Source organism: Chelon labrosus, assembly GCF_963514085.1.
Source record: "Chelon labrosus genome assembly, chromosome: 21".
In the NCBI taxonomy this organism is placed as follows: domain Eukaryota; kingdom Metazoa; phylum Chordata; class Actinopteri; order Mugiliformes; family Mugilidae; genus Chelon; species Chelon labrosus.
In genome coordinates, this window is record NC_140354.1 from 15,187,777 (window position 1) to 15,202,721 (window position 14,945).

Below are 14,945 nucleotides of genomic sequence, written 5' to 3' on the forward strand. Positions count from 1 at the left end.
AACAGGATCTACTTACTCGTTATTCTGGTGACAGTTTCACAACTGCTTTAAACTCATATTTACTTCCTCGTTTTTTTTTTTCCTTTCCCAAGCCCCAACCCTTCCCTTTAGTATTTTGTAATTTCTGACATTTTCTCGCCGAATATTTTCCAAAGAATGAAGCAAAGTGCAGGCATCTGAGTCGACTTGGACTGGAGCAGAGCAGACAGCGAGTGAACCTTGCAGTTTCAAGTGCGTCAAAACAGACGGGAATGTGGAGGAATGCAGGGATTGACGTCAAGAGGGGCAATAATGAACTACTCGAAAACTCTGAATGGTCTGCCGGTGTTCCAACAGCCAAAACACTGCAACCAGAGGGAGATTTTCTCTGAAATCGTCTTTCTCTGTGCCGTCCTCTTCACTTTGAAGATTTAAGAATCAGTGCACTAGCTGTTATACTGTGGCCACATACTTTGCCTTACTTCTCCATCCACGTACTCTTAGGAATAACTGTGCCTTCTGTCTGGGTTTTTGATTCTGGACAGATTAAAAAGACAACATGGCATCCCCCCAACATCAGCAACTGCTGCCTCACAACACAGAAGTGAGCTGTGACTCAAGTGGAGATGGAGGCGTCTCGGTGAGAATTGGCAGTGGTGTCAAACACAGGCATGTAGGCGGGCCGCTGGGTTCAATCGGAGGAGGCTTCATTGGTGGAGCCAAGCACTGCAAGTACAGCATTTCCTCCAGTTGTAGCTCCGGAGAGTCCGGAGTGAGGAGGCCAGCGGTCAAAAGTTTTCGTGTTCAGAAGAAGATGCCTCAGCTTTTCGAGAGATCTGCAGGTCATTTCTGGGACCCAAAGTTTGACTCGTCTATCCTGGAGGAGGCCTGTAGAGAACGGTGTTTCCCTCAGACCCAGCGGCGCTTCCGCTATGTTCTCTTTTATCTGGTAGCTGTTGGTTTCCTTTGGGGATTGTACTTTGCTGCCAACCCTTCCCGCTGTGATAGGGTCGCTTTTCTCCTTCCTACGGCTTCCTTCCTCCTTTTCTGCCTCCTTCTCTTCCTCTTAACTTTTACCAAGCTCTACTCCCGCTGCTACAACCAGGCATCTCTGCTGCTTATCCTTGTAACCTTCATGCTGACCCTAGCCCCTCAGATCCAGACATCAGGCTTTAGGGATCCAGAGAATCCCACACCTGCACTCGATGTGGAAGAATCCAGTGGTATAGGGCCCGCGTACAACCTATCATATGACAAGCTTGTGGGAGACAGCACCTGGTCCCCTTGTCTTTCTCCTGTAGGAACCTTCTCCCTCTGTATTGAGGTTCTTCTGTTGCTATACAGCGTTCTCCATGTGCGTCTCTATGCCTCTGTCCTGCTCGGGTTTCTCTACTCTGTCTTTTTTGAGAGTTTGGGTTGGCTGCACCTGACCCACGCCGGAGAGAGCTGGAGCTTAACCTCTCCATCAGACTGGGACACTCTAAGCTGGTTGGGCCCAGCGAAAGCCTTGCTCCATCTCTGCGCTCACGCCATCGGCATCCACCTGTTCATCATGTCCGAAGTGCGGTCGCGCAGCACCTTCCTTAAGGTCGGCCAAGCCATCATGCACGGCAAAGATCTGGAGGTGGAGAAAGCCTTGAAGGAGCGGATGATCCACTCCGTGATGCCCAGGATCGTGGCCGATGAGCTGATGAAGCAGGGTGATGAGGAGCTAGGGGATCATTCTGTGAAGCGTTACTCCACCAGTGGTGCAGCCGCTGCCATCTCCAGCCCTAAAAACAACAAACGGAAGAAAACCTCCATCCCCCGAGGCCAGATCATCTTCAGACCCTTCAATATGAAACGGATGGAGCCCGTCAGCATCCTCTTCGCGGATATCGTCGGCTTCACCAAAATGTCCGCCAACAAATCTGCCCACGCCCTCGTCGGACTTCTAAATGACTTGTTTGGACGCTTCGACAGACTCTGCGAACTCACCGGTTGCGAAAAGATCAGCACTCTGGGAGACTGTTACTACTGCGTGGCCGGTTGTCCCGAACCCAGACCGGACCACGCCTATTGCTGCGTGGAGATGGGCCTGGGCATGATCCAGGCAATCGAGCAGTTCTGCCAGGAGAAGAGGGAGATGGTTAACATGAGGGTGGGCGTCCACACTGGCACTGTGCTGTGCGGTATCCTGGGCATGAAGCGCTTCAAGTTCGATGTTTGGTCAAATGATGTCAACCTGGCCAATCTAATGGAGCAGCTGGGTGTTGCAGGGAAGGTCCACCTGTCGCAGGCCACTGCCAACTTCTTGGATGACCGCTACCAGCATGAAGACGGACAGGTCATTGAGAGAATTGGACAGAGTGTGGTGTCTGACCAGCTGAAAGGTAAGTCCTGTGCGAAGTAGTGGTTTTACCATGTGTAAGCCTCATTGTTCTCCGTTTAGCCTTAAGTATCTCACAGATTTTGGTTTTATTCTTAGCTGAAATGATATATCATTTCAAGGTCAGCAGTAGTTGCTACAAATTGGCTGCAACTGGGAGATGTACTGCAGCAGTTATTATAGTATGAGCTCCCGATTGTTAAATTTATGTCCTGTAATACTTCTCCGAATTCCCCGGAGCAAATGTTAACTTATGCCAGCATTACAACATTTCACCCTCCGAGTGAATCAAAGCTCTGGAGCATTGGTCAAGGTCGGCACAGAGCTTCAGGATGATGTATTGTAACTGGCACTGATGGGCCGATGGGGGGGGTTTGAGTTTCTTATTAGTGCCCTCTGTTGTGTTGTGTCACTCTATCACAGACAGACGCCATCTTCTTTCCCATCCTTCCCCTCCGCCCCGTCTCTGCCCACTCTTTGTTCTCTCGTTAAATTACATTGCCTTCCAGACGTCCTCGCCGTGTCCTGTTATCTTGACCTCGCCGTGAACCTCCGAGGATCGCTTTACAACTCGATGCAACTGTCCCCTTTTCTAACGGAGCCTTTCCTGCAGCTTTTTTATCTCCGGCTCCCGATCGTGTGTTGTCCCTTCCGCTAAAGTGCTTGACTGCAGCTTTTATTTAATAAATGTATGCAAATCTCCTCTGTGTGACTAAATGTTGGCTTAATGGCCCCTTTTCATCATTTAAGGCTCGCCGATCCATTATCACGCAGTGTAAGTGAAGTGACAGCGTCTGACTAAGGTATTGCAGATGGTGTTCAGCTGCCCTTTTGAATTAGCATTTCAAGTTTATTTTTGGTTCACTGTGCTGCCTCAAAGGCTGCACTGTCTGATTTTTTGTCCGGCGCATTTTCGGCAAGGGCTGACATGAAGTTGCAGTGCAGACGAATTAGCAATTCAAGTGCACACTTTAATAATTTGGTTGCACAAGTTGTGCTTTTCTTTATATACACACAGGACTGATTGCAGATAGAATAAATTATCCCTGGTAATTAGTGCTGTTACAAGTCAAGGACTGAATGTAAATGGCTTTTGTTAACCTGCCAGGAGGAGACATTTACTGGCCTGCGATTCCTCTCATCTCTTAGATTAATGAGTGACTAACACTCTTGCATTTGCTCCTTTTATTTATTATGAGAAAAATATATCATCTCTCGCCCCCTCCTTATTCTGGGCTTTTTTTTTTTTTTTTTCTTGCGTCTGTCATGCACAAGCATTCAGTTTCTCTCCCAAGATTTATTCTGTCCCTGTAGATCTGTTGTGCCAGCGAGAGAGCTGGCTGTCAGGAGAGAGTTGTTTTTCAGCGCTGTAAAATTCCCTCCACTGTCTAGTTCAGTTTGTGTAAATTACTCGGGCAACTCTGCAGCGCGGCACGGATCCAGACTGAATCTGGTCCCCGTTGGCCGGCTCAGAAGTAAATTTCTCTGACCCAGACACTGATCGCCGTGCAGCCGTCTTCCATACATTTTTAATGTCCTTTCTGACTTAGCGTGATAGTTTAGTTTCTCCCAAATATCCTTTGGCTTCTGAGATTTTTCACAGTATGCCAAGAATTTTATAGACTAGAGCCAAGTTTTGTGAATCAATAGATGCACATTTTTTGAAGTTTATACTCCCTTAGTTGTAGTTTCCTGCCGTAGGTATGAGCTATTTATGGCAGATTGTAGAAGAAGTTCACGTGGAGTGCAGCCACATGTGGTCAGTTGAGTGGTACAGCTGCATCCTGTTGCCTACTCAGCGCTGACCTGAGGCCTGTTGTTGTGGAAACGTGGAAATGTGTGTACATTTACATCCTGCTCACGCGGATCTTACTAATTATTGCCTCTCTATCTCGAAATAACCTTTCCAAATAATGTTTTACTCTGATATTTAACCACAGACCACAGTTTTCAAGGATCGTTTTGTCTAAACAAATGTCAGAGGCCATGAATCATAACCAGTTCATTGGTTGATCTTTATAAATACTACTCGAAGGCAGCTACACTTTGTTTGAGCTCAAGCTGGTGTCTTGCAATAAGCGAAATCCCCCAAAATATTCAGCTTTAATGACATAAAGAGAGAAAAGCGGCAAGTCCTCACACCGAAGAGACTGGCACCAGACTTGGATGATTAATTGAAATAATTAAATAAACGGGTCGGTGCAGCCCTATCTTGAATCTTAACGCAATTTACTGGAAGGATAGGAAGGTTCCATTGATATTATCCTGTTCCAAACAGCGCACACGGCTCTCCGGGCTGTTGTGTTTGTCTCAATGAGGGTTGTGCATTTTCCTTACTGGAAATGGGCGCTATATTTGGCACCATTTCCCCGGAAAGTATCTGTCAAGCGCACTGTATGCCTGTCCTTTGTGCTTAATGCAGAATGATGGCACCTGCAAAAGATTAGCCCTCCGGGGCAGATTGCCGGTGTGGCTCTGTTATTTTTCGGCCGGTGACAGAATCGCCACGTCGATCCAAAACGTCGCCCGCCTGTCTTTAAAGAAGCCATTGTTTCCAGAGGAAAGAACATAATTTGTTGGCTGAGGATTGTGCGTACGTGAGTGTGTGTGTGTCTGTGTGCTACGGTTAGAATATAATTATCACAGTCGCTGCTGTTTCTTGCCTTAATCTCTTAACACTACAATACAGATTACGGCAGCTGTCACAAATAACACCCAGACTGCTTCAGTGCCTTTTGTGAAAGCAGCATTAATAGATATTTTTAATAATAAAAATGAATCAAATGACATCGGGAAAGCTGTTTTCAGCTAGAAAGCGCTAAAAGCCCGCGCGTACAGCGCCTGCTCAGCACCGCTGGCGCCGACTGACACGGTAGACACAGGTCTGTGACCCACATTTATATTTGAGACCGGTCTTGTAACCCACATAAGATGCCGGGTCCAGTCCTGAGTGCACTGGAGCATCTCTGCACGCGTCACTGCCCGCGCCGCCTATTGATCAGAAAAAGATTGGAAGCAACCAGGTGCAGAGGTGTTTACTCGTGGCAAGCATCAGATTCATGGATCATGGTGTATCAGATTATTGAATGGCATCCCGTGTCGAGGGTTACATGGACGGGGGGGGAATCGGATAATGGGAGGATGCATCCAAAAGTGTTTGCTGACGAGTTTACCATGGCAACTTAAGAGATGACGTTCCAGTCTTGAGAACTTGCTCCTGCTGCACCAGAGTGACTGAATAAATCCTGGCATTGCGGGTTTAAATGACTCTTCTTGCTCTTGAGTCTACCTGTTTTGTATGCGTCCTACGTCTCGTCCCCTGCTAGGAATCTTCAGACTGATTCTCCCTGTTTTTAGTTTTTTTTAAATACCCCCTTTCCGATAAGATTCACCATACATAACGAGTTCTCACTAAGCAGCTACCTCAACATATAGAATTGCATGTTCTCTGGCTAAGTTTGAAGTTGCCCGCATGACCTTTTCTAAGTCATACTGCTACATACCTTCTCCCCCCAGCTCGCCTCTCTTTGCCCTCCAGGAGATTTCTAATTAAGCAAGACTGTGTAATCTCCTTGGCTAAAATGATTAATGTTAGTAATTCTCCATCATCATCATCTATTCCTCACACTGGCCTTGTGTTATCCTGACCCCCCCGAGCACATCAGCCGTCTGCTAGACAGTCGTTTCTATCACAGCAAATTATATTGATTGTCTGTAATGAGGCTGTCATGGCTAGTATGTATTTATCATGAGGCAACGAGGGAGATGACAACAAGAGAGAAGGGCTCATGTCATGTAGATATATATATATATATATATATATAAAAAAAAAAAAAGAAAGAAACCCAGACAGGGCCAGGGGTTGCGCTCGCTACCACACAGAAGACAATTTGTAGTCTGGTCGATGATATACATGAATGAATTTGTCCCAATTACTTGTCCTTCTTTGAGGCCTTCCGCACAATAATTGATGAGCTGCGTTATGATTGATTTCAGCAAGGAGCAGAACCTAGCCGCGAATAGTCTCGATAATGAAGGCTCTGTGTCCCTTTACTCCGGCCCTATTACTTCGTGCCCCGCAGCAGGTATTAGTTATCAAGACTGCCATTTGTACGTTTGGGAGGCTCGCGTGCACATGTACAAATTCATTTTCACACATCCCTGCTCCCGCCGCCTGAGCCCTGCTCCGCGGGGACGCGGTGCCAGTCAGAAAAGTGCACAGTGTTCGCCCGAGGCTCTGCGGAGAATTACTCCTAATGGCTACTGTACCTGTGACCTTGACGATAAATGAGATTGGTTTTGAGGTCACGCTCAGAGAAGCGGAGGTAGAGAAAGGAAAGCGGAAGAGATGATGAAATACTTTTTTTTTGTTTTTTTTGCTGTGCTCTAGTTTTTGCTGGCAGAGACAGATGTTGTAGTAAAGAGCAGAAACGCAGCGTTGTTGACTCACTGTATTATACCCAGAATATAACTGGACCTCAGTGCTGATCCCAAATGGAGACGTTGGAGACACAGTAGTTTGTGTGTATGTTTGGCCTTGTCAATGTAATACACACCAATCAGGCATAACATTATGACCACCTTCCTAATACTGTGTAGGTCTCCCTTGTGCTTCCAAAACAGTTGTGAGTAGGGATGCAGCGAAAAAGTTCGGCTGAAAATTGCTGCGGTTGTTGCTTGCATCATCACAACATCCTGTATCGGCCATGTTGTTTCGGCGATAAATTTTCGGTGCATCCCTAGTTGTGACTCATCAGAGAATGGACATGGGCCTTCTGAGGGTGTCCTGTGGTGTCTGGCAACATGATGTTGTTAGTGGGGGCCTTTGGGTCCTATGGGTTGAGGGGAGGGGCCTCTCTCTGTGGATCATCCCACAGATACTTGATCAGTTTGGGATCTAGTGAATTTGAAGGCCAGGTCAACACCTTGTGCTGTTTTTCATGTTTTTGCTGCCATCAAGGTGTGTCATTGCTATGGGGTGGGGGTGCCTGGTCTGGTCTAGGTGGGTGCTACATGTCTAAGTTACATCCACACAAATACCAGGTCCAAGAGTTTCCCAGCAGAACACTGAATCATCACAAGACGGTCAGTGTTGTTTACTTCTCCCGTCGGTGGTTATAATGTTGTGGCTGATCGGTGTGTACTGTAGCTGTAGTCCCCCCCCCTGCCAGCGATCAAATACCTGGCATAGTTTTCATCTAGACTCTTGAGCCCAAATCAATATGCACGCACAGTATTCAGCCCAGCTGTGGAAAGACAGCGGGGCTTGATAGTGAAGTGGACAGCGCTGAGTTGAGTGGCTTGCTGCTAGCAGGGGTTAGGGAAGGTAGACATATCTGGAGTGTGGTTAGGTTGTGGTGGCAACTGTTAAGTAGATTACTACTGGAATGCATACCATGTTCTGTAGTGGCCGTTTTATCTGAAGTTTTGGAGGGGGGCATGACCGCACAGAGGCTGCCAGGGGAACTGAACAGTCAGATCTCGAAGTTGGTAGTATATTGCATTGCACTGACTGGGCCCTAGCTATTGTACCCTGGCTCTGCATGGTAGATTACAGCTTTGCTGAGAGAGTAATGGCATAATACATCACACTGCATTGTACAGTGTCGCTCTATACTGGTGTATTATAGTTCAGGACAGCATGGCACTGCAGCCCGCAGCAATGAAATCTCACCATTCATCATCTTCGGCTTCACGCTGAACGAGTCTGCCGAGCCCCGCGAACTCTTGTGACGCTCTGAAAACATCGGGTTATTGTGGCAAGGTTATTGAAGGTCTATGATGCGGTGATTAGCTGAATTTTATAGCCGCAATCATCCCCGTTATCTGCTGTGTCACGCTGTTACTCAGCAGGATTGCGAAGCATGCGCCCATTCAGGAGGCCTGTGAAGCATTGAGCAAGGGTAATGAGTTTCTGGATCAAGAGCAGAAAACATATTATTGCAAAGAACGGCGAATAATCTTATCTGCATGGCTCAGTGAGGGTTTCCATTAAACCGATACTGCTGGAGATTTTGTTCTGAACATCCGCGCGTCCCGTCGTGCTCCACTTCATCCTGACAAGTGTTGGAGGACTCCGCGGACCTTTCAGACCCCTCGTAGGGGGACAGCTCTAATGCTGAAGTGTCCTTCCTGTACGTATTCTGACAAGAGATGACCCAGGGCGAGGGGGATGACAGAACCTGATCTCAGCTGCACAGCTGTCCGCCTGATAAGAAGCCACAGCTGACATGGCCGAGCTTGGAAAACAAACATGTAGCATGTTGACTGCGACACGTCATCGAGTGCACTCTGTTTCACTTTGCTCAGAAGCCTTTCCACTTAGCTGAGCAAGTTAGCAGATGATGTTTTAGTGGTTTTAGGATGATGGAGTTCTCTTTTGGATCCCCCTATTGTCATATTACCAAATTATTGATTCATAAAAATTAGGGAAAATTTCGGCCGAAAACCGAAAATGCAGTTTCGGACGAAAATTTGCTGTGGTTGTTGCTTGCACGTGTTGTTTCGGCGATAAAAGTACGAAAATGTACGAAAATTTTCGGACTTTTATCGAAAATTTATCACCGAAACAGGATGTTGTGATGATGCAAGCAACAGCCGCAGCAATTTTCGCCCCAAATTTTTGGTGCATCCCTAATAAAAATGTCAGTAAGCACTATGATCGGTTAGTGTGAATCAGCAAAGTATTTTTTTTATTACCAAAACATAGATGCCATCCTAAAATCTCCTCTGGCCTGGGTCCACGTTTCAGCTGCTCCATTAAGGCGCCATTAAACTGGTGGGTTAATGCAGGTGAGCTACTGTAGCGCATTGATCTGCGTGACGTGGGGCTCACTGACAGATATTTGTTGCTCAAAGAGGTTGTAAGTAGTGGAGGATGGAAGGATCTGCAGGAAACCTTTTGTAGTATTTGCCTGATTACTCTTTACGCTACACTGTAAAGGACAAAACGGGGATGTACTGTGGTTAAATTATTCCTTCATACCTGAGCGCAACGCCAACACTGTTCATCACAGGTAGAGTTTGTGAATTAATCTTCCTGCTGCTTTCTCCTTGGTTGCACGCAGCCAGTCAATCTGCTATGTGGAGTTTTCACAGCAAATGTGCTGAGAGGATCAGCTTGTATATCTTTCCCTCCTGCAGACTGAGTGGCAAAAAAAAAACACACAATCAAAGCAGAAAAGAAGAAAGAAATCTTGCAAGGAAGGGATTACAAAGGAAAAATTGAGACATTGAGACATAAAGATGGATACAGTTGCCCCTTTAGGATTGTCCTGTTCGGGACTTTCTGCTCATCTCACACTCGTAACACTCGCCTCAGCACAACACACCCGTGCTCCAGCTTTGCACCCTGGGCCCTACAAAGGCTAATTGCCATGGCAACAAGCAAGTGAAAGGGAAAGGGTCAGCTGGATCCTTATTTCTATTTATTTTTTTTGTTAAATGGAAGGACTGGCGCTCTGACGGAGAGAACGGGGCCAAATTGACCTCATTCAACCACCGAATCTCTGGGCTTCACGTTGTGGTGAAAAGCCAAGCGAAGGCCCCGTTTTTTTTGTGTCAGCCCAGCGAGAGTGAGCCGAGCGTGTGCAGCGATCGCCGCTTCACCACTTCGGCTCTAAAAGACGCATTACGCTCACATTATGACTCTCAAAGATCTGAAAAAAAAATAAAAATTGATAAGTGGAAGAGGAGTGTAGTCTTTCGCTCCGTGTGAGCTTTTCCATTTGGATGGTGCAGTTGGGAGCTGTGTGCGCGGCTAGGCTAGCTCTCCTGGTGTCTGTGTAGACACTCTGGTGATAAATTGCCATCATGAGTCATTGATGCATCCTAAGCTTTTTTTTTTTTTTTTTCTCCCTCTTTGTGATCAAGGGTACGGAAAATGCCAGCACTCCTCTTAACGGATTCACACCAGCCTTTGCTGACACTGACAAATCGAGCTATCTCTTAAGGTGACGCCACCCCTCGGTCCACCCACCACATGCCAATCAGCCATAAACACTTACTTTTGCACGTACCGAGTATCGAGTGTGTTAAATGCAAACGCCCACACGTGCAACCACTCCCTGTCTGTGTGTTTGTGGGCTTCGGCGACTCGTTAGCGTGCACAGTGTGCGATAAATGACCGTGTGAATTATGAATGAGGGAAGATGATGGGGGGGGGCAGGGCCCTGCTAACGCCTGCTACTGCACTCAGCATGCACAGATTGACCGCTCGTGTAGGCGCGTATGCAACCTGCGGTAGAAGTGTTTCTGTATTAATACTTGAATGCACGACTATGAAGTATTTTTATTAATATTAGTGGCGGTTTAGGCTGTGAAAGCAATTGCAGTGTATAAGGCCTGTTTTAGCCCTCCACATTCAGAGGATGAGGAAGTATTTTGACATGTTTATCTCCTACACCCTTCCTGTATTGCATTTAAGTGCCCCTTTTTTCTTTTCTGTACCCATTATGCATTATGCAGGGTATACTATAGTTATTTATTATCCTTAACGTCTGACAAACCTCCTTGTCCATATAATTTCTTAGCATATTTAATGTTGGCATGAGCCAGGCACTATCAGCTCTGATACTGCCCCGCTGTAGCGATCGTATTTTCAACTGAGGTCATGCATTTTTTAAGTAATACGCTGTATAGTCTATAAATATCCCATCATGTAGTGTGCCCTTCTGGCTGCTAGGTAATTTGAAGGAGGTGATGCAACGTATGATCCTAGCAGGTGAAGAGAAACGGAGAGTTGTTTCAGCCCCAAGAACCTGGCTTGTTTGCTGTGGATATCGGTGGAACAACCAGCTCTGAAGAGACTGCAACAGCTGTCTCACTGAGACCTGGACTCTAATCAGGTCACTTCTATTTTTAATGTCAGTTAAATCATTTTTAGTTTGTTTTACTTTTTTTTTTTTTTTTTTTACTTTTCCTTTTTGGGTTTCGCCTGGTCTGCTACCCTGAATGCTTTATGCACAAGCATCTCCTCACATTTACCTCGCTGATTTGTTATGTGTGAGCCAATTGTGTGTGCCGATCAGCCACAACATTAAAACCGCAGACAGGAGAAGTGAATAACGTTGACGGTGTTGTGACAATTCCATGTTCTGCTGGGAAACTTTTGGACCTGGCATTCGTGTGGATGCTACTTAGACATGTAGCACCCACCTAGACCAGACCAGGTACCCCCGCCCCATAGCAATGACACTCCTTGATGTCCAGCAGCCATCCCCAGCAGGATGCAGCCTAACACAGGAATACACACAAAAACGGTTTAGGAACAACTCAAAAAACATGAAGAACAGCACAAGGTGTTGACCTGGCCTCCAAATTCCCTAACTGATTAAGTATCTGTGGCCCCTTCCCTCAACCCACAGGACTCAAAGCCCCCCCACTAACAACACTTTGTTGCCAGACACCACAGAAGGCCCATGTCCATTCTCGGATGAGTCTGTTTTGGAGACCTACACAATATTAGGATGTTATCCCTGATCGGTGTATTTATTCATCGAAAAATTGTTTCTTATTGTCAACAAAGACCAGTGTTAACAACGTGTTTTTTAATGGTTGCTGGTTAGCCTACCTTCCTGTGGCTCTGAGACCATGTGTCCCTGCTAAAGACGCTCTATGTACAGAAATGTGGTATTTTGGGAGAAGAGATTATTCTAGGGTCCTAGGCTTTGGTCTCACATGCAATAGGATCCATTTAATGAATACTCTCTGAATGTGATTATTAGATATTAACACTCCCCTCCAGATTTATCCTTCCACTGATAAGAAAAATATTGTCTTCATCCAATGGATGGTTCCTCTCTCGTGTGAACTGAACTCCCAGCCTCAGGCTTGGCTCCTTCAACTGGCTTTAGTGCGAGGCAGCCCTCCCGCGTCCCTCTAGCTGTCAACTGCTCCTTCATCCACGTACTTTATAGCTGCAGGAATCCCCCACGCTGTCACTCCTAAAGGCCACCGCTGAATTACTGCATGTACGCGTGAGTGAGTGTGTGTGTGTGTGTGTGTGTGTGTGTGTGTGTGTGTGTGTGTGAGAGAGCTAAGTGGCTGATATATTCCCAACGGAAGCCATTCCCCGTCCTTTTATCACTTTGAGTTTTGTCCTTGTTTGTTTTTTCAGTTTTTCGTCCCTCCATCTTATCGCTGTCACGCTCTGTAACTGTTGAGTCAGAGGGCTGGCTCTGCCGTTGTTTATTTATTTTTTTCAAATGGCATCTTAATCAACGATGTATCATGAGAGCATCTTGGCAATGTTAGCGAATGTTTCTGGCCTCCATAACTGAGCCATGAGGTTTACAATTCTGCTTTTTATGAGGATGTAGATCACAAGGAAAACGACAGTATACATACAACTTGTGTCTTTGTCTCAGACAGAATATGATTCAGAGGTGAACGCTGAGCCTGTGTTCAGCATCCTCATTTAACCCCTGCTGTATGACTTGCTTATTTCTGGATAAAGAGTCCTCGGGGAGCGGCGCACCGCTCGGCAGACGATCCAGCACATTTTCATCATCAACCCCCAGTGAAGATGCCATTACTCAAAATGGTGAGTTGGCAAAGTTTTTAGAACAGGAGGCAGGGACGGGCAGCGCACAAGAGGGGAGGGAGATTGCTCGTCTCAGTCGGCTGTTTGCTTTGATCTCTTACCCCGAGCCGCAACCGTGGTCACTGTTTAATCGATAGGGCAGCGCTGTTCATAGCCGTGGGTCAATAGCTTCTCTGTTTGAGAAGTTCAGCGTGTGATGGAATCGAATTTCGGTTCGAAGCAAGACCGGCACAGAAAAAAAAACCTCCTGACAATTTATTAAATAATCAATCAGTTAATTAATTAATGTCCTATTTGCTTTGCCTTGAAGAGAACTGAGTGCCGTTAAAAATGATGGAGAAGAGAAACGCCATTCAGTCTTTTTCTTTATTTAATCATTAGAACTTTCTTCAAATAGCATTTTCTAAAATCATATTTTGAAGTGGTCTATCCCCTTTTTTTTACTGAGAGGATATAAAACACATTAAAAGTTATACTCTGCTGAAACATTTATGTGCAGATAGAAGACAGAGTATCTGAAGGTCAAGAATAAAACAAGGGATGGGGTTTAAAAGAGGATATTAAACGAAATCCTTCTCGTAAAAGTACATTTTTAGGAGAGATTTAACACAGTTTTCATGCGTGGTGCGAGTCCTCTCACATATTGTCGTAGTAAAACAAAACATATTATAAATAAATGAGGGTTTTAAATGTTCCTTTAATGGCTTCTTTTTCCTTCAAGGAGAAACTCTGCAAAAATGCATTGTGATACTAGTTGAAAACATTTTTGCATTGTGCACAATATGTTGTTGTTTAGTTTTAATAGTCCTTTATGCCTTTGGATGCAAATATGTGCAAGTTTGCATCAGAATAATTACAGAAAATTGTGTGATTGCACACTTTACTTGCAATATATTCTTGCAATCTATTTTTCTTTTACTTGTTTTTTGATAGTGTTGCATAAAAAGACTGGTGCACATGGATATTTCTGCAGTGTCAGACACATGTGCTGAATGGCAAAAGATATGCCATATGGCCACCATTATGTGAGCAGGGGCAAAAAAAAAGAATAGGGAATGGAAAAAGGAGATGGAAAGTGAGTTAGATTTTGAAATGATGTCAGCTGGAGCTGTGCTTTGCAGAGAACGGCCCTCTATGCCGATGTGGTGATGAGGCAAACGGGTTGTCGGCTTCCAGTCAAAAGAACAAGGTGGGTAGTTGGATTTGGGAGTGAGCGAGGGCAGCGAAGAGAAAGGGGGGCCGAGAGCTGCAACGACACTGACAAAACTGGGAGAATATACAGACCACTGAGCAAGGGAGGAGCTGCTCTGGATTCTGGAGAGCTGTCAATTGCGCGTGTCGCTCTGCCAGCAGACCATGGCAGCCTCGGATTGTCGGGGATGGATGGGTCGGCGGCGCAGAATACATAAAAAAAAAAAGAGAGCATACGAGACAGACACAGCCAAGCAAGACTTAAAGACTTTGGAGGGATGTCAAGAGCGTCTATTGTTGTTTAAGGGAGCAGCGGTGTGGCCGGATTGAAGCCAAAAAAAAAAGAAGCACAAGCCAAATATAGACACTTTGTCTCAGTGCCTCCGCTGTTCGGCAGTGAGGGACAAAAAGAGGGGAAGGATATTGACAGATTTTGTTGATTGCAACAGGATGAGAGGACTCGGAACGGCTTGCCGTCCCGGGACAGCGTGTATGTAAGCGGAGAAGCACTCTGACACAATTCAGTTCGGAGCCATGGTTTGATCCTGAACTTGGAAAGCAAAGGCTGAGACCGCTCCAGTGTTCATGCATCCTTTTTTTTTGCAAACCCAGGCTTATGTAATTTGTACAAAAAGGTCACTGTGGGTTATCTGGCACCCCTGAGAAGCGTCTCTGTGAAGAACTCTGCCAATTTAGCCGTGCTTCACTGAGTTTGATGTGTGCATACGGTATTATACGTGGCTTTAATTGGATCCAGTCTGTTGTTAGGTTGGCATGTTCTGCTCCAATGATTTTATTACTTTTTTGCCTGATTCTCCCCTACGCATACTGTATAGTGTGAATAATAATACAAACCATCATCAT

At 45.8% G+C, this 14,945-nt stretch overlaps 1 protein-coding gene across 1 annotated transcript in view; it reads left to right on the forward strand.

Annotated features, from left to right (window-relative positions):
• The first annotated feature begins 254 nt into the window (after nucleotides 1–254).
• Nucleotides 255–14,945, forward strand: part of LOC311506367 (adenylate cyclase 9) — a 32,298-nt gene continuing 17,607 nt past the window's right edge. Inside the window, exon 1 of the mRNA XM_084570298.1 lies at nucleotides 255–2,351. Within this exon, the coding sequence (XP_084426424.1) occupies nucleotides 539–2,351 (1,813 nt within the window). The 5' untranslated portion in view covers nucleotides 255–538. The remainder of the gene's footprint in view (nucleotides 2,352–14,945) is intronic.